The 25,500-nt window shown below is 33.2% G+C and overlaps 2 protein-coding genes across 2 annotated transcripts in view; both read left to right on the top strand.

Moving 5' to 3' along the window:
• Nucleotides 1–11,865, top strand: part of LOC111001754 (low-density lipoprotein receptor-related protein 6) — a 28,994-nt gene extending 17,129 nt beyond the window's left edge. Inside the window, exons 14-24 of the mRNA XM_022271755.2 lie at nucleotides 191–465; nucleotides 1,489–1,722; nucleotides 2,466–2,604; nucleotides 3,321–3,596; nucleotides 4,068–4,250; nucleotides 4,924–5,095; nucleotides 6,204–6,400; nucleotides 7,502–7,660; nucleotides 8,251–8,362; nucleotides 8,497–8,696; nucleotides 9,271–11,865. Coding sequence (XP_022127447.2) covers nucleotides 191–465; nucleotides 1,489–1,722; nucleotides 2,466–2,604; nucleotides 3,321–3,596; nucleotides 4,068–4,250; nucleotides 4,924–5,095; nucleotides 6,204–6,400; nucleotides 7,502–7,660; nucleotides 8,251–8,362; nucleotides 8,497–8,696; nucleotides 9,271–9,514 — 2,191 coding nt within the window. The 3' untranslated portion in view covers nucleotides 9,515–11,865. The remainder of the gene's footprint in view (nucleotides 1–190; nucleotides 466–1,488; nucleotides 1,723–2,465; nucleotides 2,605–3,320; nucleotides 3,597–4,067; nucleotides 4,251–4,923; nucleotides 5,096–6,203; nucleotides 6,401–7,501; nucleotides 7,661–8,250; nucleotides 8,363–8,496; nucleotides 8,697–9,270) is intronic.
• Nucleotides 11,866–14,157: 2,292 nt separating this feature from the next.
• Nucleotides 14,158–18,464, top strand: LOC111001753 (programmed cell death protein 6-like). The gene is made up of 5 exons (XM_022271754.2): nucleotides 14,158–14,304; nucleotides 15,593–15,655; nucleotides 16,001–16,107; nucleotides 16,995–17,263; nucleotides 18,334–18,464. The coding sequence occupies exons 2-5, from the start codon at nucleotides 15,600–15,602 to the stop codon at nucleotides 18,433–18,435; spliced, it is 534 nt and encodes a 177-aa protein (XP_022127446.2). The 5' UTR covers nucleotides 14,158–14,304; nucleotides 15,593–15,599; the 3' UTR covers nucleotides 18,436–18,464.
• The last annotated feature ends 7,036 nt before the right edge of the window (nucleotides 18,465–25,500 follow it).

The following is a 25,500-nucleotide window of genomic DNA, read 5'->3' as shown; positions in this document are numbered from 1 at the left end:
ATGTACAGTACTAAATCTAGCCTATTCAATAACGGTATTCGGTGTAGCATTAAATTCATTATAAACGAAAAAACAAATAAAATTAAAATTTTCTTTTGAAAAATGCAATCATTTGATCAGTATTTTCTTAAGACGGCACGTTCAACTATCGTCAGTAAACCGACCTTACAGTCAACCGTTTTTTCTCTAGTTACATGTACTGGTCAGAACTCGGTTCAAAGACGATAAAGCGTGCTGCAATGGACGGATCAGCTGTCAGCGTCCTCATAGAAGGCGTTGGACGCGTCCACGCTCTAGCCATAGACTACGAAAGACGCGCCATCTATTGGGCGGCTTTGGACCCACCGGCCATAGAGTATGCGTACCTCAACGGTACTGGGAGGAAAGTACTGGCTGACAATATACCTATGCCCTATGCGCTTGCGTTGTATGGTGATAAAGTTTATTGGGGTGATTGGAATACAGGTTAGTTTTTATATTTAAAATAAACTTTTATTCTAAGCCTGCAGCGTGCGGCTCTCATCCTTGAGGTCGTAGATTCGAACCCCGGTATGGACTTTCTATCTTTTATATTACAAACTAAATATCTTTATTCATAACATAAAAAAGTACACTTATGAAGGTCAAAAAAATTAAATTAATTGTAAATTTACATTTACTGCCAGTTCGCAAGTCAAGGGCAAGATTATTTTTTAACATTCGTTCGTACAGTGAATGATAACGTGGTGAGGAAACAGGCATGTTATCTTAGATATTAAAGGCGTGTGTCAGTCACAGAAGGCTGATTTAATGTCTTTTAGAACCTTAAAGAAACTGTGCCCCATTACTGATTAAGCTTATACGCCCTTTTGCTGTCAGTGACTTTTATTTTACTACAGATCTTTTCTCTTCGTATTGTTGTATTTGATGCTTGGCAAACGGGTTGGCGAGCCCAGTTTCATTCAGGTTAAATTAAAAAAACGCTGCTAGCCATTATTCATGATGTTATGTTCCCTTACGGCAATAATCTATAATCTAAAATTATTTTCCATCCTATAAAAATTAAGACTGATTAATGTCAAAATTCGATCTGTCGAACTAAAAGAGACTTTACAAAAATGATTCATTGAGCGATTATTAAAAAGTATTTTATGAAAAATTGGATTTTTCATTTATTCACATAGGTAACACAATGTACACTTATGAACGTCAAAAACGAAAATGTATATGAAATACCTCTAATTTTACATTTCTCATCCAGTATCAAATCAAGAGCGTAGAAAAGAAGAAAGAACTAGCTATAAACTCTCTGCCACTCTTTTTAATCGCCAAATTTTTGTATTACACTACGTTTTAAACCTGCAACCATCAGACTATGTTCCACATGAAATCTTAAGTAATTAAAATAAAATAAAAACAATGATCTGTCAAACTTCATACTAAACCATTATTTGACAGCTCTTGCTTGAACCTATCCTATATATTAAGCCATATTTATATAAATTCTAGGAATAATCGAATCTGCGAAAAAGACAGATGGATCTGATAGAAAGACGATTCACACTCAATTGGACTACATATCGGATTTGCGGATTTACCATCGCGCGAAAGATAGTTTGCCGAATCAATGCGGAGTGGACAATGGCGGATGTTCACACCTTTGCTTGCCGCTGCCATCTAACGACTTCCGGTGTGCATGTCCAGCGCATTTCCGGCTCAATAGAGACAATATTACATGTTCGGGTGAGTTTAAATGTCTTTGATTGTAATAGTTTCTATGTAGAAATAATTTTTGTGTCAATCTTGCTTTGATTTGAAAACTTGTTTCAATAATGTTGTAATTGTATTTGTTATTGGAATAAATTCAGGAAATGTGCATTTATTTATGTATTTTTTTATTAATATCGCCAAATCGGATTTCACTATATATACGAGAAAGATTAACTACATACTAATTTGCCTGATGTGTATGTGGGAATGCGAATGTTTTGGGGTGTATGAGTGTGTGCGTTTAAAGTGATAAAATACATTCGAATTGCATATTTCTTTTGTTTGGATTTTTTATTGTGTATTTGTTTTGTTTCGTTCTATACATTGTTGATACGACATTTATTTATTTAAGAATCCTTAAAATAATATAATACTAAACAAATTTTAAATCAAAACGCCGATTAAAAGTTTGTCGATACTATATACAGTGAGAATGCGTGTAGGGTGTGAGTGAGTATTTGTGTGTGTGATTATATTACTTTCACAATTTTAAATGTAAATTAAGTCTTCATATAAATCTTCGCTAATACCAGATTATTTTACTTTGACTTTGACTTTAAATTTACATTTATCTATTATATAGTACTAAAACTATTCAATTGCACCGTCTCATCAGTCTCTCTTCATAATAGCCTTAACTATATTTGATAGAAAGAAACAAAAGTTCTATGATGCACATTTTTTTGAATAAGAAGGCTTGAATTTGATGATTACAGAACCAGAAGAGTTTCTTCTGTTCGCCCAGAAGAATGCAGTTGGGCGAATTTTAATTGCGAATGGCGAATGTAATGACGCCTTCATACCTCTTACTGGGCTGAAAAGTGTTAAGGGGGTTGAATATGATCCTGTTGAGAGGTAAATAAAGTATATGTGTATTTAAAATAAAATTTTAATACAGTTGCTCAAAAAGTGACGTAATGCAGGGAATATAGCTTTCGAGATGAGGGCTATTACACACTCGTGCTTTTTCTTTGTCTTTCTCTCTCTTGCAGTCGTGCGTTCTCTTTCCCAACTGTCAAAACAATGTCTATTAAAAAGAAAATACCAACCACGAAGTTTTTACTCAAAAAAAATCATAGAAGTTTTTATGATTCAAATATTTCTAAAATGAAACCCCTAATTTGTTTCAATATTAGATTTAATGACTGGATACGCTATATTAGGAGACAAAGGGGCAGAAGGCTCACCAGATAGGTAATATCCATGGACACTGATATTGCCAGATGGCTTGCAAGTGCGTCGCCGGCATTAACTGTTAACATAAGATATTGACTCGACAACTAAATCACTAAATCTTCATTTGGTAGCGGTTTCTGAAATTTTTTAAACAGTTCATTCTTGATACAAAAGAAATCACGCTACAAGATTTTAGGTCTCGGCCTCAGATTTGTGTTTCGTGTTAATTTTTGGAATAAAGGCATGCTGGATTTCTTGCGATGTTATAAGCGTCTATACCATTGTTAATCGTATATAGACATCTATTAGTGCACAGACGGGGTTCAAACCTACGACCTTAGATTATGAGACAATTTAATAGATGGTCCAAACGTTTACTATTAAAATTGTTTAAGGTACTTATATTGGATGGACGACGAAAGCCATTCCATACGGCGGGTACCCATCTCATATTCGACCACGTCAGCAGTCACTGACTCGACAGTTGTAATCACGGGTCTGTCTAGGCCATTCCATATGGTTCTAGATGTCCTGGGAAGAGCGTTATATTGGACCTGCCTAGACACGAACTCTATAAACGCAACGTCCATAGACAATAATTCATCCACGGGTGTAGTGGTACGGGGAGAGAAAATGATGCCCAGACATTTGGCTTTTCATCAGACCAAAAGGTAAGGACCGATTTTTTTCATTAAATTTATAATAAAACATATCACGATTATATCAAACTAATACAATAAATATTATTAATATATCAGACATTTTATTAAAGATTTTACTAATTATTTAATGTAATATCATCTATTTAAATGTTTTATTTACCATTTATTTTATTGCCTTAATGTGTATTTTTAACTAATCATAAGTTAGTAATCTAATTCATAACAAAATATGTTTTTTTACTATCAGCTCGTAATTATACATAGTCTACTATGTTCACGAGAATTAAACCAGTTTTTGGGAAGAAAAAAATTTACCTGAAATATATTTTTTATTTATATATATTATATATATATATATATATATATTATATACATATATATATATAATATATATATATATAATATATATGTATAAAGATATTCATTAGTACTACAATTTAACTGTGGACACTTTATATTTAATAATAATATTGTTTGAAGGTTACTTGTATGGAGCGACGCGGGTTTAGGTGCGATTATACGTTCGAGCGTAGACGGTACGTCGCAGGTTGAGCTCGCTCGCGTAACCAACGTCACAGCGTTAGCCTTGGACGAAACAACGGGCACCGTGTATTGGGCTGTCGCTAGACAAATACACGCCGTGGATCTAGATACTTCTAACAGGTAAAATTTATATGATAAAAACTTGGTGAGCTGGCCAGACGGTACTTCACTCTAGACTATGGATTGCAACTTAAAAGGCTTGCAACGCACTCACGAGCCTTCAGGGGATCACTTAACATCAACCTCCTGCCCGTTTGCCCCCTGGTCTATAAAAAAAAACTACATAAAGCGAAAATTAGCCCCCAATTGGAGTACTGTTTTCACCACTTGATGGGATCTCACCAGTATCAGCTTCTTCCACTAGATCCTATTTAAAGTCAAAAATCATTTATTCATATAGGTAACACAATGTACACTTATGTCAAAAAAAGAAATATACATTAAATGACAAAGTGAAGATGAACCATGTGAAACAGCTGCCCACTTAAGTGCCAATGATTATAAGTAACGGCAACGTAAAAGCGATGGTAAATGTTTAATTGAACTAAGTGTTCAGAAAGATAACAATTGAACAATTATTTGGGTCTTTGCAGAATTAGTCAGAAATGACTATTTGCTCGACTCGCTTTTATTATGGAAGGGAATATGAAATCTTAATTTATTTTATCATAGTTTAAGTAACCTATGATCGTATACATTCCAAATCAAGGTTGACTGTGTGTGATATGAATAACACACACAGACAACCATAAATACTGTGTGTCATATATATTGATTTATTTATATATTTCAGACGTATAGTATGGCAAGGTGGCTGGGTGGGATCTCTAGCGGCGTATAGTGGGTCACTTTACTTGGGAGGGGGCGAACGCCCTTTAATGCGAGTCCCCTTACATCGGCGGGACGCGCCAGCTTCGCCCGTACAACACATTTCTAAGATGCTGGCTTCGAAGACTGTTCATAGGGTAGGTCTTTATGGATTATGATGGAGTCATAGTTTTTATTAATATTGGTTCAGTAGTTTTTGTGATATCCACGCATTTCTCTCTTGTGTAAGTATGGTATGGTATAGAAGTTTTTTTTAAATTTGATTTTTGTTACCAATACTAATAACATTTAAGCCTGATATTTTTTTAGATAAGTTTCAGAGTTATGTACGTATGTCAAAAACGCATTCAGTCTTCTAGAGATTACACTCCGGAGAATGCACCATGGGACTACACACCCTGATTCTCTTATCCCCTTCCAACAACGCTCCTTTAGAATAGTTGAGTGTTGCTCCTAGATAGTTGACATCGGCGTTTCTTGAAAAACAGCAAAATCCACTCTTAGCAGCCGTTAAATAGGCGGCCTCACTTAAAATTAGGTGGGATTCTGGCCAAACTTCTGTCCCGTTCTGTTTAAAAGAACACTCAAGAGTCTTAATAGTACAAACAATAATTTGATTTCCAATTATTACAAAAATTAAATATCTTAGATTTGTTATATACACATTATTGTTTATTCTTGTTATCCAAATGTGCTAGTTTCACAGGTAGTCCAGGTTTTTGCAACCATCTCTGTCTTACTTTCTCTTTTTTGCTAACTCTTCTATTTCGTCTATCTACCTTTTTGGGCGCGCCGTCTTCTCCTTATTTCCTTGGTCCTTTCCATGAGTCATACTTAGCCCTATGTCTCGATTCTGAAAGACTTAGATCTAAATGATAAATGTGATATCCGTGGTCTCTGCATATCCTTTTGGGGCCGTTCAAGTATTACGTAAACAGATTTACTGCAATTTATCTCCCCCCCCCCCCGCATGTTGTTAACTTCAACTCACTTTTAAGCAAAGCTCTCAAAAATATCAATATATAAACGTATTTATTATTTGTAGGGGTCAAGCATAGACAATATGTGGGTACTATGTGTAAAAAGTGAATAATTACCGTTGGCGTACCAAATAAGCAAATCAAAGACTCTCTCTCCCTCTACATAATATGTACTTGAACCATCCCTTTGGGAAAAGAACGTGATAATATAATATGTGCCTTCCTTTTTTATTTAACAAGAATCCTAATCCTAATTTAATTTCAGGTCGTTCGTGACCACCCCTGTTTCGGTGGTGGGTCTTGCGGGTCCGCCCCTGGGTCGTGTGGCGCTGGTGGCGTTTGTGGGTGTGGCTTTCATTGCGCTCACCCCGCAAAGGCATCCTGTGCCAAAGGACAATTTTTATGCGGCCAGGGTGAAATGACCGAAGATACAAACGCACCCTGTATACCTATGTTGTGGAAGTGAGTCTTTATCATCCTTTCAACGTAACTAAAGCGGGTCATCTGTCCCTCTTCATCAGCTGTTTGTTTTGCCGCGCACTATGTAGATCCATCTGCGAACCGAAGTATTTCCGAACCAATTCTACTTCCTTCAGGAAAAGACCGTTCCAATTCATAAAAGGCCGGCAATGCACTTGCAAGCCTTCTGCCAATGGGCCGCCCTGGACGGCGATTTTACTTAACATCAGGTGGGCCTCTTGCCCGTTTACCCATGTTATTAAAAAAGTCACAGCGTGAACACAATTTGAAAGAAAAAGACGAGAAGTTTTTTTAATTAAATGTTTACTTAAACCAAAAAGGACTCAAGGACTGGTTATATTGGGAATATTATTAAATTTATTATTTAATAATATTCCCAATATAACCATTATATTATACATATAACAAAATAATAAATTTAATAATATTCCCAATATAACCAGTCAATATTTAACCGACTTTCAAAAATAATATTTTCAGACTAACATTTTAATCATTTCCTTACTTCAATATTTAAATAATAGCAATTGTCCTAACTTGCATAAGTGTATGAATGTCCACAAATTCCTTGGTACTAAATGTATAATTGTTAGGTTTCCTAAACTCGTCATTTTGCCAGGTCTTTGATGGCACATGTCAGGCACAGGAGGCTGATCACCTACTGCCTATGCCTAAATCTGAGGTCCATACGTAAAAAGGTTGCTCCGTCATCGGTTAAAAAAAATAGTATCACTACTGTACACTATTGCTTATAGTGAAGTTTACATTTAGGGCCTGTTTCACAATGTTCGGATAAGTTCCAAATAAGCTATTTGTTACTTATTGGTAGGATAAATAGTATTTTTGCGTTTCACGACTGTCAGATAGCGCTATACGTCATGAAATGCGAAGTATCTTATTTGGAACTTTTATCTTTCGAATAATTTATGTGTTGCATAGCTATTTGGAACTTATCCGGACATTGTGAAACAGGCCCTAAGCCTTTTAAATGAAATTAAAAAAATACAAAACATGAATTGAAAGGATGTTAGTGAAAGTTATGGAAATCTTAGAAAGCGCTAAGATTTATTTAATTCGTTACAGATGCGACGGTCAACCGGATTGCCCGGATGGTTCGGACGAACGTTCTTGTGACGCGTGTGCGGGTGGCGTTAGATGCGCGGACGGTTCTTGCGGGCCATCGCTGGGGGCCTGCCCCACGGGTGCCTTTTGCCATGCCATGCCGTTGCCCGATGCTTTCAGGTATTTTTTATTATTAAATAATTTATTTCTATAGGAAATTGTAAACAGACTATTAAACTATGTTCACTCTACTGTCTGTTTAAAACAGTTTACAAAGCGAATTTTTTAAAATTTATTTTGCTGATATTTCGAATTCAATCAAATCAAAATCGTTTATTCATATAGGTAACACAATGAACATCAAAAAAGAAATATATTTTTAATCGTACATTTACTGCCAGTTCTTAAATCAAGGGTGTAGAACGGAAGAGAAGAACTGGCAATAAACTCTCCGCCTCTATTTTTGATTGCAAAGTTTTTTGTTTTAAACAACGTTTGTAAGGAGATGCAACCATTACATCATGTTAAATAATTTAAATAATTAATAATAATAAAATACAGGATATGGCTGATTTTAAATAATACATTATATGAAACACTTTCAACGCAAATAAAGAGTTATTTAGGGTAAGATCAATCATAACCAACCCTGACTCCCGTATGTTATTTTATTAAAAGACAATACTAATTAAAAGAGCCCTTTAAAAGGTATAAAAAAAGCCCCTTTAAGCCACACAGATTAAAAATAATACAGATTAATAATTATATAGATGTGACGATCGTCTATGCCTGTCTTCGAGTCTCCTCTGTGATGGACATGCGCATTGTGAGGACGGATCAGATGAAGCACCATCTGCGTGTGGATATATACAGAAGGATTCTGTAAGTTTACATTGATTTATTTCCATTAAAATTTTGAATGAAATTTCAACAGCCTAAAAACTAAAATGAGATAAATCTAGCAATAAATGCGAATGGATGTAAATAATTGGATTACATATGTTTTAACTTTCCAGGTGATAAGCGCAACAGGCCGTCACTCTATAGCTGTGTGGTGTGCGTTGGGCGGGGCCTGCGCAGCGCTCGTGGGTGGGGCGGCCGCAGTGCTACGTTGCCGGTCCTCGCCACCGCGACGCTTACCCGCACCTGTCACACCGCTGGTGTACACGAAACCACCAGATTATGGAAGGAATAGGGTGTCATTGCCATCTTCAGAGTGAGTGTGCTTTTATGGAGATTTGTGTGATAAAAATCCGAAATAAACGTTTTTTTCACATTTAAATGATACGATCATAATTTACATATAAACGAAATAGCTATTTCTGAACTTAATTTTGCATTATTATTTAGCTATGGCAAAAAGGAAGCCGTTTAGTTACTGGTGGAAATTCCATGAGAGGAGCCCAACATTGGTATATTTATATTATATACGTTATGTAAAGAAATGGTTATATTTCATAAATTACATGATTAATTATTTATTTTGTTTGTGTCTGTGGAAAAAACTAGTTTTGTTTGTCTATGTATGTGTTAGTTATTTTTAATTTGATTAGAAGTTGATTTTCAACTGAAATAACAAACTCTAAACACATATATTTTGCAATAAATTTGAGTTTCACTTCCTTATATATATTAAAAATACGCAATCGACGTTTGAAATATAAAAAAAAGTGTTTTTTCTTATGTCTACAATGCTATTAATTGTTGATATTGTGTCTGAAAATGTTCTTATTAGGAACTTTAATGGCATGCCGTTTTTTAATATACCTCTTTCTATAAAATTGTTACAGTATCATAGACAGCGCGACCGGTTCAGCATCAGCATCGGACAGCCTCTGTGGACGGTACCCGCGTCCCACCGCCAACCCACCTCCCAGTCCGGCCACGGCCAGTGGCAGGCGGAGGCCCTACCGCCATTACCGGGCCTCCAACCGCCCCCCGCCCCCGACCCCCGCCTCCACTGACGCCTGTGAGTCCGAACCGGAACCCGCTTCTAGGGCCCCACCACCCTCGCCAGCGCCTTTGCTCTACTGAAAGGCCTAATAGAGTTTTATACACATCTAGTAAATCAAAGTTTTATTAATATTTAAATTAATTTGTTAGCCTGACAACAGCAGTGACCATTATAATAAATAATGGCGGGATACAAATTTAATTAAAAATAAAATAATAATGAAAAGCAAGCTAGGGTTTAAGAATTTTATAAATCAAAGATGGCGGCTCAGTATAAGAAGATTTACTCAAATGTTTCTTTTTTAAATAAAATTAGTTTAACGAACGTACGTTTTAATTAGGATTGGATTTAAACATTCATTACACAGTAATCCCTCCTTTATATGAAATCGCGTTGTAGAAGTATTCTCGTAAAACCTTTTTGAAACACTTGAAACAGGTGCAGACGCAAAAAAAGACTTGACAAATCATTATAAATACACTACAGAAATATAACTCGAAAAATCTCCGCGTTATAGGGGGAAATTACCGCGTTTTGTGGGGGACGGAAATCGCGTTATAACTGGGATTAATGTATTGTATTTGCCACGAAGCGTTTTAGATAAAATTAACAATCTGTTTCCAAGACGATCAACAACATCAAAATAATTATAGAAACTAGATGGCGGTTAAAATAGTATTGAAACTACAGAAATACTACTGTGACTATTATATTATATAAATGTCTAAATACTCAACAGTCAATATTTACTTCTGACTTTTGAATATTCGGACAATTTTTAAAGTAAGCAAAAATGTTAGATAAAGGAATCTAGAAATAATTTTAATTGAAATAATCAAAATAACTTCGCGGAATTTCGCACGTTATTCGGGGAACCTATCGTGCACTTAATGCATAGAAGACAATTTATTCATGTCCGAGGCCCTAAATGTTATAATAGACAAGATTCAAAGGAGTGTTGACCGAATTAAGTCACATGACATTGACTTTCGCTACTACGAAGTCAGTAGTATATGTAGAGAGTCTAAAATTAAATTTGTATGAAAATTTGTCGATGCAAACTGTCATTTTCATACAAATTTAGTATTCGACTTTGTACGGTTAAGGTATCTTGACTAAGGCCCATGTCAGATGCGCCTACGTCACAATAGGATCCCTATTATTTGTATTTGGTGACAACCGTAGACATATAGTGTCACTGACAATTGACTACCGTAGAGAAAATATCGAACACCTTTCATGTATTTTGAGGTTTTATAACTCATTCGCTTCCTTTAAAATGTACATTAAACCCTTTTTAAAAGATATTGACTCAGAACTTTTTTACAGTGTCAATTGTTTGTCACATCTTTAGGTCTATGGTTTTAATGCGAATACGGTATTTTATAAAATTCGAACAGCTGTTTTTACACTTTCAAATTTAAGCATATTAAGTTGTGTACGCAAGTGTACACGCTTGCTCATGATTTTGTATCCCATTACAAATTAACAAGTATGATTCTAAATATTCTATGGTGCTCTATAATGTTTGTGCCTCATTAGATTAATATGTATATATGTGTAAATATTTAGATAAGCAATTAAGAGCTTCCTAAATATATTGTTAGGTGGCTGTATTCAATTGGAAAGTATTATTTTACGTTGGGTTTCACTAGGCCAAATTAAAGTATATTATTGAATAAAAAATTTGAATCAATATAATAATTTTTATAATTGAATTATATTAGATTTTGTATTAACATTGATTTGTTCCTAGTCAGAAGCCTATAATAGTCATTTGCACTTAACTATGATTCACGCACCCTGTACATACAACAATGTCGCAGTTTTGAAAATTTCTCACTATTTTGGGGTTACCATGCCGAAATACATCTTAATTAATATTTTTGGAATTATTAATGTATTGTTTTATAATTAAAAAAAAACATTTTATGTGTAATTCTTATATCTGATAACAGTATCAATGCAGCCCTAATATCACAGGTTTTAGTATAAATAAAATGTTTTTTTTTTTGACAGAAGTAAATTATTTCAGTATGGTTACCCAAACGATACACCCCATGTTTCTGGAATAGTCTAATCTTTAAAAAAATATAAGAATTAAAAATGTTGTAAATTAATTGAATAATGATTATGAGGAATTGGAAAGTCAATTATAATGTAGCTATTTATTACGCATCAAACTTTTTTATTCTTTTTTGATAGATTTATTGAACTGTCAGAACTTTTTGAATTTAGAATTAAAATATTTGATTTTTTATAAGTTTTTTTAGTTACCTGCCAGTGTAGCTAAACTAGTGCATTGTGATAAATTAACAATTGCCATTAATTGCATTTACTATGGAAATTTTAGTCTTATCTTTTGTCTTATGTATTAAAATGACTGACTTAATTTTATGTAATAAATTTGTACCTGTTATTTGTTTTATTTATTTCACCACTTATATAGTTATAATTAGCTACAAATTCGTTTTTGTTTGGCTGACGTGGATGTTCTATACTTTAATAGCTGAAGATGCGATACACCGTCAGCTCACAAGAATAATATGATTTATGTGTGAATAGCTGGAAGTAGTATTTAATATTATTTATAACAATAAATCAGATTTGAATATAGATTTCTTATTCACTTGCTTCCTCTTAAAGTGGCGAAGACTTCTTCAAGACCTTAATTTTCGTGGTGAGCCTGCATATCTTTGCGATAATCCCATCACCTTGAACTTTTGACTCTTAGGGTTACATTAGGTCTCTTGGTGCCAAGATCCCGTACTTATTTATATAATCACTATTATGTGTAAGGTACGTCTGGGCTTAAGGCGAAAACACATGATTAAAACGCCACGCTTCCCGACACTTGTTTGTCCAATCAAATTGTACTAATTTTCAAATAGGTAATAGTAATAGGGATTATAGGGTTCTTACATATCATATTCTCTTGTATTATGTTATACATATACGATACTCCTGACATTTAATACATATTAATTTAACCACACATTTTACAGTTCACTTGCAAGTACAATCCTCATAAATGACTTTAAAGTATTGTATTAAAAGTACGTATAGCTTAATTTACGCCAAGCATTTGTAAGTTATATAGACGCAGGGTAGTGGTTAGGTGGTAAAGCGAAAAGCGATATAATAAGTATTAGCGGAATACATTACCTGTTTTACCGTACCAACTTTTTGTCTATTGTGTAGTTTTTATTAAGTTAAAAAAAAGTTTTTTTAAGTAAAAGGGAGGCTCACTTGATCTTAAGTGATTCCGCCTTCCATGCACATTTACATTGACAGAAAGCTCGCAAGTCCGTTGCCGGCCTTTTAAGAAATGGTACGCTCTTATCCTAAAGGTCAATAAGTCAAATTGGTCCGGAAATACTTCAGCGAATAGCTGATTCCATATAATAGTCACTCGGTAAAAACTACTATTTTAAGTAAGAGATCAGGCCAAATCTTGCATCACAGTTCCTAGATGATGGGAAGGACTGTTATTATAGAAAAAAAATAAACTAGCTCATATGAACTAGTATATAATAAATATCCATAATACAAAGTGCTCCAAATAGCATGTTTGCACTTACCATAAATAACAATTACCTGTAATTCAATGTAGCGGTCGTTAAGCTAATTTATTTCTCGAAATACTAGACTACGTTTTAGTGAAGTATTTTAATATTTAGGGCTGTATCCACAATTTGTTCAATAAATATGGGACTAACGTTACCCCAATTTAAGGCGCATGCAAGATTGGATTTTTCATTACGGTCTATAATTCTTATGGAAAATAAAACATACTTTCAGAACAAATGTTACCTACTATCGCGCACGTCAAAGAGTATCCCCTTTAATAATGTAATAATAATATATTGTATTGTTGTACAATAGTATTGTCTCTAGTGAGTCGGAGACACCGACAACCCATCTATTTGCCCAACTTTTGCAATGGCCTCCTCCATTTCTTTCCTCTCTGCTTTGTTCCGAGCTTTCCTAGTCCATATATTCCCAGTTAGGGTTTGTATTTCGTCTATCCACCTTCGGTTCCTGCTAAAATATTACCTAAAACTCACATTGTTTTAATTTAGTTGAATATCTAAGATTTTGATGAAGTTTTGAATCTATGTATCGTTCAGCATGTTCATTTTTACTAAATTATTAAAAAATATAAGGAGTTTCATAGTAATGTCCCACATACTCCGGTTTATAAATTTTCTACCAAGCTTTCTATATCTATGACACTTGCCGCCCCTCATAGAATGAAATGTGTGAGTACCTTCTCGCTTTTAACATTTACTCCTACGTTGAAGGAAAAAATCGTAAAGATATTGATAATAATCTACATATGTATAGAAGTCTATACAGATTCAAAATTATCAAATAAATGTATTCGTTCTTGTCAATGACTATATTTGTAGTAGGTATATTAATCAGTCCACATACACACAGTCCTGATATTAGATTAATTTCACCAATGAATTCGTGAAAATATGGAAAACCTTCTTCAATTAAATTTTAAATAGGATTTACAAAAAAATAAATGAAGATAAAAATGTATTGATAGCATACCGGTTGCAGAAATTTCATTAAATTATTTTTCAATCAACTGGAAATCATTCCATTAAGAATGTATGCGGAATAAAATTGCACGCTCAATAGCTCGATTGTTTGAATATTTACCTGACATGAATTCTGATAAGATTTAATCAGTTAAGATATGAGAATGTGTTAATGTGATATCATTTTCAGTTGGTTTGATATGTGAGTGTGTTATTCTTTCGGTATTGCAATTATTTTCGTGACGTTAACAGCAGCATCCCTACCAACAGATGTCTAAGTAACATCCACATATAACTCTGCGTCAAACATTTGTACGGTAAGATTCAGAATCAAGAATTGGAACTAAATATGCTACCGTATATAAAAATATACGTTTTTAGGAGAGTCATCTTCACACCACCGCATAAACGCGTAAGACTATTAAAGATTTAGCAATAAATCACTTTACGTTTTATTTTCACACACTTTTTTGTTTTGCCTTTTTTACTATTTTATTTATTTAGTTTTTTACTTTTTAATGTAATTCGATATTTGTAAATATGTGAAGAACATGTTTTCTAACAATACAATAATAGACCTGTATAGTAGTTGTATTCTAGGAGTACGTTGTGTTCACATATAATTATTTAATTAATATATACAAATACGTATTGTAAATTCTATTTTAAAAGAGTAAGTGTAAGTTTCTTGGCTATTCTCCACTCTAAGCTACATTTGGAAGGGGCACCTAGAATCATCTTTTTTCATTTGACTTTCAAAAGTGCCATTAGATGGTCTAATTGGAATATATTAGATTTGATTAAATATTAAGCTCATAATATAGTAAGTGTCAAAATATTACTGCATATTAAGAAACGTAGAAATCTAATTTTACTAATACGAGCTGTTACTTTTGTGTTTTATATTTGAATATTATTATAGTTTTTAATAACATATCGTCCTAGTCGTGAGGCCAGTGTATCCTATGTTTAGTGGCTAGGCTCTCAGCACTAACCTCGAACGCCGACATAATAAACGTACCGCGTCAAATATGAAAGCTATATTCTCGTCACCCACGTCATCATAACCATTTTGGTAAAATTATTATTATTATCAATAGGCCTCTTTTATAAACACCCAGTAAAATATATTAACTCTTGTTTAAGTAACATAACCTAATTTTATAGATCATATTTTTTGATTATCCGCGTGTCCTGTGATACAAAGGCCTCTTCCAGGTGCTTCCATTCTTTTCAGATGTTAGCTCTTCTAGTCAAAGTTTTGCCCCCTCTTTTTATATAGTTTGCCCATCTGTTGCTCTGTCTTCGTCTTTTATTTTTTCTATCGCGTGCTTGCTATTCTGTAATAATCTTTGTCTTTTTCAATTGCCTTATTTTCTTTATAATGTTAAAATAATACTTTTTTTAAATCAAGTTCATCATTGTAATATCAGCGTGACTTACAACCACATACACATGGGTATATTATATACATTTAAGGTACATAACGTAACTAAAAAAACCAGATATACGATTCCAAGAATCGTAGCTTCGCTGTTTAATGTGTCATTTATATTCCTTATGTGTCATTTGTATTCCTTAATTACTATAAAATTTACTTTTTAGATTCAAAATGCAGTTCCAGTCTCCCATGCCTAGTCGGGATTACCTCTGGAGCATCTTCGTAAGGTTTGTTCTATAAAAATCTCCGTTTATATAAAGTAATTAAGGATATGATTATCACATGATGTTTATTCCTGTTCTATCCTTAAATAAAATATTTATTGTGTGTCTATTAGTATACTTTAAGAGTAAAACACAAATTTATATCGTTTATGCAATTATCTCAAAACTACAGGAATTGTAATTAAATATTATATAGATAGCTATTTATTCGACTAAAGTTTTATATAATACATATATGTTCAATCATTTGCTTGAAAGAGTATAACGCGATAACGGGCAATGTCTATGAATTTATATTTGAAGTTCACCTAAATAAAACTTTTCAATAAGTGTATATATGCCTTACAGAGTTGACAAAGACCGAAGCGGATATATATCAGCTGATGAATTGCAACAAGCGCTATCAAATGGAACATGGAATCCTTTCAATCCAGAAACGGTCCGACTTATGATAGGTTAGTTTTGTCGTTATTAAATCATATATTTTATCTTATAAGTTATAACGTATCTTTGCCTTTACTGACTAGAATTGAGACGCCTAATGGCGAGGCGTATATATACATATTAATATTAAGTTTCTCATGTAAATAAATATTTTTTTTTTGTAATTAGAAATAAAGTTCTTTAAAGATTAAACTTTTACTGAAACTTGTTTGTACGATAAAGGAATACATCGTGAGGAAATCATCGTTTTTAGCCACAAACCGTCGAGGTGTCAGGCACAAATGGCTAGCTTTGATTGCTTATAACAAAAAACAAGTGATCGCGAAAGACATACAGACATCTCGGGCCCAGGATAAAAGGCAAAAACCTTCTTTAGCCTCGTCATTTTAAAGTCGATCAAACGAAGAAGCGCCAGTATGAAAAGACGGAAAGAAAAATTCATTAGATTTAACCTGGGAAAATGAGACAGGAATTTACAGTGTGTATACTTTAAATTAGTAGTAGATCATTTTTTGAATTAAAAAAAACATAGATGTGCAAAAAAAATAAGAGATGAATTTAATTTAATTATAAAAGGAGAAGAAAATTATGCATTTTATTTACATATAATTTGAATTATAAAAAAAAATTTGCGTGAAAACTACTTTTAGTTTAGTTCAGGCAAATTTTAATTATACACTAATTAAAATTTGCCTGAACTAAACTACCTAATGCCTCCTATCAAAAATAAAATTTAAAATTGAAGTACAATATTAATTTAAAAGAATCATCTAATTATACATTTACATTACTATTATACATTTAGATAGTAAAAAATAGGCTTATTTATATACCTACGTTATTACTAATGTTTATATGTTAATAATGACATTATCACTAACGTGGTTAGAGTTTCCAGGAATGTTTGACAAGGAAAGTAGAGGTGTAATATCCTTTGATGACTTTGGAACTCTCTGGAAATACGTGAGCGACTGGCAGAACTGCTTTAAATCATTTGACACAGACAATTCGGGAAATATAGACAGCAAGGAATTAAAAAATGCCTTAAATGCCTTCGGTTATCGCCTTCCTGATGATACAGCCGATATGATGGTACGGAAGTTTGATAGATATGGCCAAGGGACTATTCTCTTCGATGACTTCATTCAGTGCTGTGTCACCCTTTACGTAAGTATACCTTTTATTTCCGTATGAGTTAGTCACCTAGTATCTGGGGACACAGTAGAGCGCCAAGTTGAGGAAAAGAGCGGCACAGCCGCACCATCTTTTCTCGACTTTTTTTGACCACTATAACTTTGTTATACGTGGGTAACACTGTAATTCAAGTTAGAAAGATTACTAGTGAAAACTTTTTGAATTTCAATTTTAGAACTCTTTGGTAACCTCATATATAGTATTTTGTAATCATTTGTCATTTGTTTTTGTGAATTGGCGGCAAATCTAAAACTCTTGTTACACGTGAAAATGAACCTAACGCGAGAACATTTTCGGTCAATGATTTATTATGATTTTCGTTGTGGGCTTACTCAAAAAAATGATAAGCTGCCATTAGCATTTCTTAATGAAGGCCCATCTCGTGCCACTATTTACTAATAATTAGTTAACAAGTTTAAGCGTGGACGTAGCAATCTCAATGATGATCCGCGTGACCTAGGTAAAACGAGAAGTCTGAATTTATCATCACAGTATTTCTGGAAGAGATTGTTTGTGTGCCCGTTAGTCCGATCATTGTATACATATATATCTTCATTTTATTTATTTTATTCCTGTTGTTTTTCCTTGTGATATAAATAACGTGTTATAATTTCTATTTTCGTTTATCTAACAACCATAAATGTTTATTCTTGTAAGGGATGGATCATTAGAGCGTTTCTCTTCATTTAATGACTCACGGATCGAGTTGCGGTGGTGGTGCGATATTCATAGCTAGGTTCTATATTGAATTAGTTTTTATAAGCGATTTTTTAACAAAATCTTACGTACTTCAAACATTTAATACTAGCTGCGAGAACATTAATAAGTATAGACTTAGTTCGCTGCACAATTTTATTTTTCATTTCAGTTCATAGTTGTAAAACAATCCAAATGATTCATACTAACTATATCTAATAATAAAAAATAACATACTACATAAATTTTTCAAAGCGTTATTACTTTATTGATGTCATAAACAGTTTAAAGATATAAAAATAACTGGATAAAACTATGCGTTGTGGTTAATTTTTCTATATTTTCAGACATTAACATCTGCGTTTCGTCAACATGATCCAAACCAAGACGGAGTAATAACAATACACTATGAACAGTTCCTACGAATGGTAATGAGCCTCAAATTATAAAATATTTTAATTAAATAAATTTATAATACTACAATTGTCTACTCTATGGCTGCGCATTTTATAACCTTGATATATTTAAAAATAAATATCTTCTAAGATAATTGATATGCCTAAAGTACCATTTTAATTTAAAATACAGTTAATGTAAATAACTGGATATCATGCTGAATTGTTTAATTTTTTTTATTAATATGGCAATAGTTATAACTTTATGCCAGTTTCAAGTAAAATAAAATTTCTCTATAAATAATAAATTACAATATGTAATATTTGTTTTGACAATTGACATAACGAATTACGTAGTTTTTTTATACTATGGCGCCTTTTTTATTAAAACAGCTGATACCTAAATATTTTGACATTCAGAGAGTACAGCATAATATGCATAGATTAGCAGTGAACCTGTGCGATACAATTTTCCGGGTGGCTTGACGCGCAATTCTGGCCTGCTTCGAATTTGCAACGACCATTCTGAGTCGGGCGACCGAGAGCAATCGTATTAACCTAAGAACACTTACAGAATACATCGGATTTCCGTATTCTGATTTGTGAGCTTTTAGTCGACTGTTGTGTTTACGTTCCTAAATACATGTTTGTTTAACTGGAGTTGTGTGCACATTTGTCAATAGGAATAAACATAAATTACTTCAAAAATGGTGACTTTCAACACTTTAATACGATTAATAAAACGTCAATGTTTCTACGATAAATGTATTTGTGAATAAAGTCTTCACAGTCAAACAATCTTTTAATTATTATGTTGAAATTAAAAGAAAGTTGATGTTTATCAGTTACATAGGTTTTATTTCTATACTACAACATTAGCTTCAGTGCTGTTCTTTTCAGCTATATGAATAAAAATATATTTATAAATAACGAAACATAAATACAAAAACACACAAAATAATAATTATAATATTAAAAAAAAAAATTAAATTATGGAAAAAAGGAATAAGGTACATTTATATACCTTACGTTTAGGTGTGTAATGTTGCCAAAGACCACAACAGTTAGAACGGCCGTACAAGGACTGCTCGAGCAGTCGACGGCACGATGGAATTTCATCATGGAGTTGACGGCTTGAAGCGGTCATGTAATGTATGGCTATAGTTCACCGCGCGGTCGCGGCTTCAAGCAGTCGGTCATAACTGCTTGAAGCTGGCTGGCCTTAGCATGAACGTCAGACGTCAAAAAAAATAATGTGATCATAATATTAATAAAAAAAAAGTAAATTTAACAAAGTTTCCCGTCTTAACCAAATCTGTTTTGTTATAAGGTATACTAATAAAGCAAAAGCAAACAGATTAAATATGAATTTAATAAATTTGAATTGAGTTATTAAGTAATATTCTACGGCGAAAGCAGGTAAAGACAGGGCTTTAATAAAAGGACTGCCGCCTATTGTGTTGGTTTAATAAAGAGTCACGCTAACGAGATCAAAGTATTTATGTAGGACGCTCAAATTGAAGCTAATCCAGTTGCCTAATATAAATTAAATTTCACCGAGTTCCGGACAGTGAAGTAAAGTCTCTGTAAATAGAGGTTAAAATGTGTCTAGGAAATTAAAATAAATCGGTGTTGTTTTTAAATAGCTGTGTAATTTATTAAATAGTAAATAAAATAAATAATAAATCAGTGGCGCTACAACCTCTTTAGGTCCTGGCCTCAAATTTCTGAATCTGTTTTATGATCAATTTTAAATCTAATAGACAAGTAGGTGATCAGCCTCCAGTACCTTTTGCGACTTTTTGGGTCTAAGACATGTCGGTTTCCTCACGATGTTTCCTTCACCGTTTGGGTAAATGTTAAATGCGCACATAGAAAAACAACTCCATTGGTGCACAGCCGGGGATCGAACCTACGACCTCAGGTATGAGAGTCGCACGCTGAAGCCACTAGGCCAACACTGCTCATAATTGAGTTAAGTTTAGTGGCGCGGGCGGTTTTTTGAGAAATGTATAAATAACTGTTAAAAAAATTTGTATGAAACTACGTGTTAACTAACATTAATCGTTTAAAATATGGGTTTTAACTAATTACTAACGAACCTTATGTGCATTACAATTTATAAGTATGCGAAAAATAAAAGTCTTATAATACTTCCTAACATTTGTTGGTTTGCGCTTCTAATTATTAACTAAAATATATACATCTAACTTAGCTAATGTTAGGTTAAATAACTATTGAAATACACGTATTTCTTCCGTAAGTATCTTATTAAAAATATATTACAGTCATAAATATCACAAAAGAAAATGCTTACATACAACATTTACGTAACTACACTCTGAATGTCGACTTAGCGAAGGTTCCATATATTTTTCAAATTAATTCCTATGCATATTCTAGAACATTCCCGTTGGACTTCAGCTCGAGAGCTTATATAAAGTGATGAAATAGGACGGAGAATACCAGTCTAGTTTCAATAGTTCGTACTCTGAATATGCTATTTCCGAGCCGAGTGTTTGTTGTTACGCAAATGAGTTACCTCAATGACCATTCAAATCTTTGCTGCAAGCTTTTGATACTTCTGTATACGATTTTAAAATTATTTGGATTAAGGATGTTACCTAGATGAAAATATTTCAAAATAATCCACTGTGAAGTTCTATTCAGGAAACGTCAGTGAGACTTTTGAAGTGAAACTTCTTTATGAGGGTAATTTTTTTACGGAACGTCACGAAGATGTGCAGCGTTTTTGTCGAAGAAAAGGGAGAGTGCTATTGAGACTGATAAAGAGAGAGAGAGAGAAAGGGTGAACGCTATTTGTTGATGTATTCGTTTAGTAGTTACATATTAGAACTTTAGATGCAAATTCTTTAATTTGATTATCATTAGTGCGTATACAGTGTGAGTATATATATAAAAAAACATGGCGTGATTATGTACTGGTACATGATCATCTATTGGGGCTTTTACTTTAGTAATAATTTATTTACAAAGAAGTTTCACTTTTTTATAGCATGCAGAATATACGACGTATACTCTGTGTATGTGTATACTGTTTATATAACATATATTATTCTGTTTTAAGATATTGTTAAAAGGAAATAATTAAAACAATGTATAGTGTAGCAACCTCGTTATCTGACTAGGTTTTGTATTCAATACAAATAGCACACAGTTACCAAAACTAAAGTGAGAATATATCTCACTGCGCTGCCTTTGATTTATAGTCGAATATTCTATTAGGCCTATATCGGCAGATAAGCTGACCAATTAGCTGCTTGAGTGGTATACATTTTACATACATATACAATTAAAGAAATATGTTCATTATGGAATATAAGATACTAGTACAAATACCGATTCAAATTTAATGACATGGTATTCCATGTGTGTGTGTGTGTGTCATTTCTACGGGCGCTGATTTAAAATTTAAGTTTAGATAGTACCGGTACCCCAGAGCTAGTGCTTTCTTTGGCGAATAAGTATCGCAATACAGCGAGTAAAGCCTGCCAGTTAAATTTGTTTTAACTTCTTTTTTATTAATAAATTATTTTATAATTGTTATGTAGGTTCAGAAAATCTTAGTTACTGAATATTTAGTTTGTTTAGGTTTTAACATACAAAATATATAATTATAATATAGCTATGTAATGTCTGTATATGATTACATCAATGCGTCAATCAAACCTAACTCTTCCATGTATATGTAATGTTGTCATGTTTTGTTTTGTTTGTATCATATGGTTGTATAAGTGTAACCTATTGTGGATGCATCTAGTGTGTTTGTTTTGTGTTTTATTTTTTGTCTTTGTTTATTGTAAGGATGTTTCTGTTTGGTTTCCGAATAAATAAATAAATAAATAAATGTGTTTAAGTTGTATTGTTTTGCTACCATTGGTCATGGATACAGATTTCTGTATGAAGTTTAAGCATTGGGTTATCAGCCTTCTTATTGATTGTGTCAGTTTTATTCATAGAGCGACTGTACATAGCCGGGATTCGAAGCTTATGGACGAGAATTGCACAAACCACTAGGGCAACACTGCACATATGATCAACGAATATAGCTTTGCGAAAATGCCAGTGTTAATTAAAGCATAATAGACGTCACATTTTGTCCAAATTGCGCAAATGGCGATATTTAGCCAGCATCTGTTACGGCTTTATACGACACAAACGCTGACCGCGCATTCTGCTCTTTTTACGAGTTCACTACGAATACGAATAAATAATTATCCTATTTGCATAAACTAGTCAAAATTACAACCACGGTAATTTATTTTATAGGTCATTTAATTTATTTCAAAATGGCTACTAAAAATTGTTTCGGAGCGGAGAATAACGGCGCGAATTAATTTGATCATGTTCCCATTTTAAAACACTTGCTGTATTGGATGCCAATTTTGGTGAGAATGCTTGTTATTAAATTCTTTTTATTCGTGAGTATTCATGATAATTTTAGTATAAAGTTGGTTTAGTAACTAAACGATTCTCAATCTTGTTCGTTATTTCGACTATGTGTTTTCCCAGGAGAATGTAAGTGTGTGTCTTATTTCACCATGCCTGCTGATAAAGGACAAATCTTTGTTTTAAATTAATTTTATTAATTACTTAAGTTGTCACGTGGAACATGGTGTAATAGATGCAGCTCCTCACACACGTTGTGTAAAACTTGGCGACTAAAAAGAGTGGCGGAGAATTTATTGCCAGTTCTTCTCTTTCGTTCTACTCCCTTGATTTGAGAACTGGCAGAAAATGTAAAAGTAGAAACATTTCATATATTTTTATTTTTGACGTTCATAAGTGTACATTGTGTTACCTATATGAATAAATGATTTTGAATTGTACACTGTGGTCGTACTTTCGAATCACAGATGTAGACAGGGATATGTGCAATTCATCTCCTACTCATTAACGAAAACAATAATTACATGCCATGTCTTTACGACTTAAATTCGTTAATTAGTAAAATTTAATTGTATTAAAAGCGCAACAATGTCATACATTTGGCACAGATTAAAATAGACATTTTCAATGTTCTCTGTTTTTATTTTAGCTCGTACATTACATTGCAGTCATAAATAGAGGATTTTATGTTTGTCATTTGTTACACAGACAAGAGGAACAATGTTTGAATAAATTTTATACCATATTTCGTTTGTTATTAGATGTGTATTCAAATATGCTGTTTTAAATGTAATTTTTATTCAAATATTTTGTTCAATGTAAGTTATTGTAATCTACTAAACTGAATGATAAATGGTATATGGTAAGGTAATTGTTTGTTTAGCAAATATTATATAGTCATGACATATATATCTCTTGGGCATTATAAGTAGTGTAAGAGTTTCAAATAACATACTACTATTTCTTGACTTTAGTAAAGAACTGATATTTGTTCATTTCCTTTATTAAACAGCACTATGTGAAACTAGCAGAATAACTGAAGTATTTCCAAACCAATTTGACTTCGGATCCTTCAAAAAAAGAGTGTACCAATTCTTAAAAAGCCGGCCACACACTTGCGAGGTTAGGATGTGAATGCCCAAGGGCGGTATCACTTAACATCAGGTGAGCCACTTGCGCATTTGTCTTCTGATACATATAAAAAATATGGGGAACGCGGGACACTTATAATTGTGTCGGTATCTAATTAGAGGCAGTTTTTGTTTTCTAACACCTGCATGCTTTGAATAAACTAAGTCTAGACTAATTAAGCCACGATGACTAATAAAGGTCATTAACCTTTTCTTGTCTCAATTAACTGAGTAGAGTCTCGTTCTTATAACTTATTTGATATCACATAGAACGAAATGAGCGCTCAACCCTCTAATTAACTGGTACTAGCTCTTTTAGCGAGCTCGCGCTATCCATGCAAAACCGTTTATAACCGGTTATACTCGGCTATAACCAGTTAGAACCGGCGCTGCGACAAGTCTAATCCACTCAAATGAGCTGTGAAAGATGGCATCTTCTTGCTAATTGGACAGAGAATTTAATGCAAGCTTAAAGTACATATTGATAACATTTTTATGTAATGCAATTTACCGTAAGTGGTCTATTAAATATAATCTATTTAATAAATACAATTTTATAGTTAGTATGAGGGTACGTATCATCGTCGATGAATTTCCGAGCGGCTTGATTCCTTGGCGTAGAGATATGGGGTCTCTTTGTATTTTCTACGGCATTTATCACAGGGAGTAGTCAGAGGAGTTGTTCAGACTAATACCTTCAGGTGAGTTTCATTATTGGACGCCAATGCAGAATACACAATACCATTCGTATGACCACGTCTGTCATACCACAAGTGAGCATTTCTTGAGCCAGTCGCGCACAAAGTGAATCCAGCTGCTCACTGAAGTACTTCCGATCCAATTCAACTTAGGGTCCTTTAACCAAAGACCGTGCTAATTCTAAAATGTCCGACAAATGCGAGCCTTCATCATGATCAGCATCATTTAATATCAGATGAGCCCTCTGCTCGTTTGCCTCCTGTTACATAAAAAAATCAGAATATAATATTAAGAAGAGGTTAGTCTATATTGTATAGATTAATGCTTTGATTTTGACTAATGATTTATTTTAATCCGCTAATTGTGGAATAAATTAGCTGTTGGTACCATAGTTACCTTGAATACAATGAACAACTTGTTTTAGAATAAACAACTTTTGAATGTTGAATGGATTTATTTTCTTGTACTTTCCTGAAAAAAAAAATTACTTTCCTAACCTAATCTAACCTTGCCTTTGAATTGAAGTAGAGCCTCTTGTAATTCTGCCCTCTTTAACCTTATAAAATTTTGAAACTAATTTTTACATTAATTTGCGGCATCAGCAAGATAAAAAATTAACAGTCATTGTCAAATTGGTTTAACTAAGCACCCAATGAAAGAAGTTCGCCTCTGATAACAAAGGTCAAAGTGCAATGTAAATAGCTCTTTGATAAACTTAAGAGGGTCAAAATTGCATTTCAAACTTTATTAAAACTGAAACTTATCTTGATTAAATTATCTCTAGACCCTTTGCGATAACTCAACAAGACCGGGTTATTAGTAACCGTGAAACTTAGTAATTCCTTCACTAACATTAAACTTATGATGGATGTTTTGTCTG

This window comes from Pieris rapae, chromosome 17 (assembly GCF_905147795.1).
Source record: "Pieris rapae chromosome 17, ilPieRapa1.1, whole genome shotgun sequence".
Lineage (NCBI taxonomy): Eukaryota > Metazoa > Arthropoda > Insecta > Lepidoptera > Pieridae > Pieris > Pieris rapae.
This window is presented reverse-complemented; position numbering and strand designations above follow the sequence as displayed.

What these genes read in the sequence shown, in the direction of transcription:
- LOC111001753 (XM_022271754.2), top strand. Translation starts at nt 15,600, where the DNA reads ATGCAGTTCCAGTCTCCCATGCCTAGTCGGGATTACCTCTGGAGCATC. An exon ending in CTCTGGAGCATCTTCGTAAG is followed by an intron (nt 15,656 to 16,000) that starts GTTTGTTCTATA and finishes TATGCCTTACAG; the next exon opens with AGTTGACAAAGACCGAAGCG. An exon ending in AACGGTCCGACTTATGATAG is followed by an intron (nt 16,108 to 16,994) that starts GTTAGTTTTGTC and finishes TAGAGTTTCCAG; the next exon opens with GAATGTTTGACAAGGAAAGT.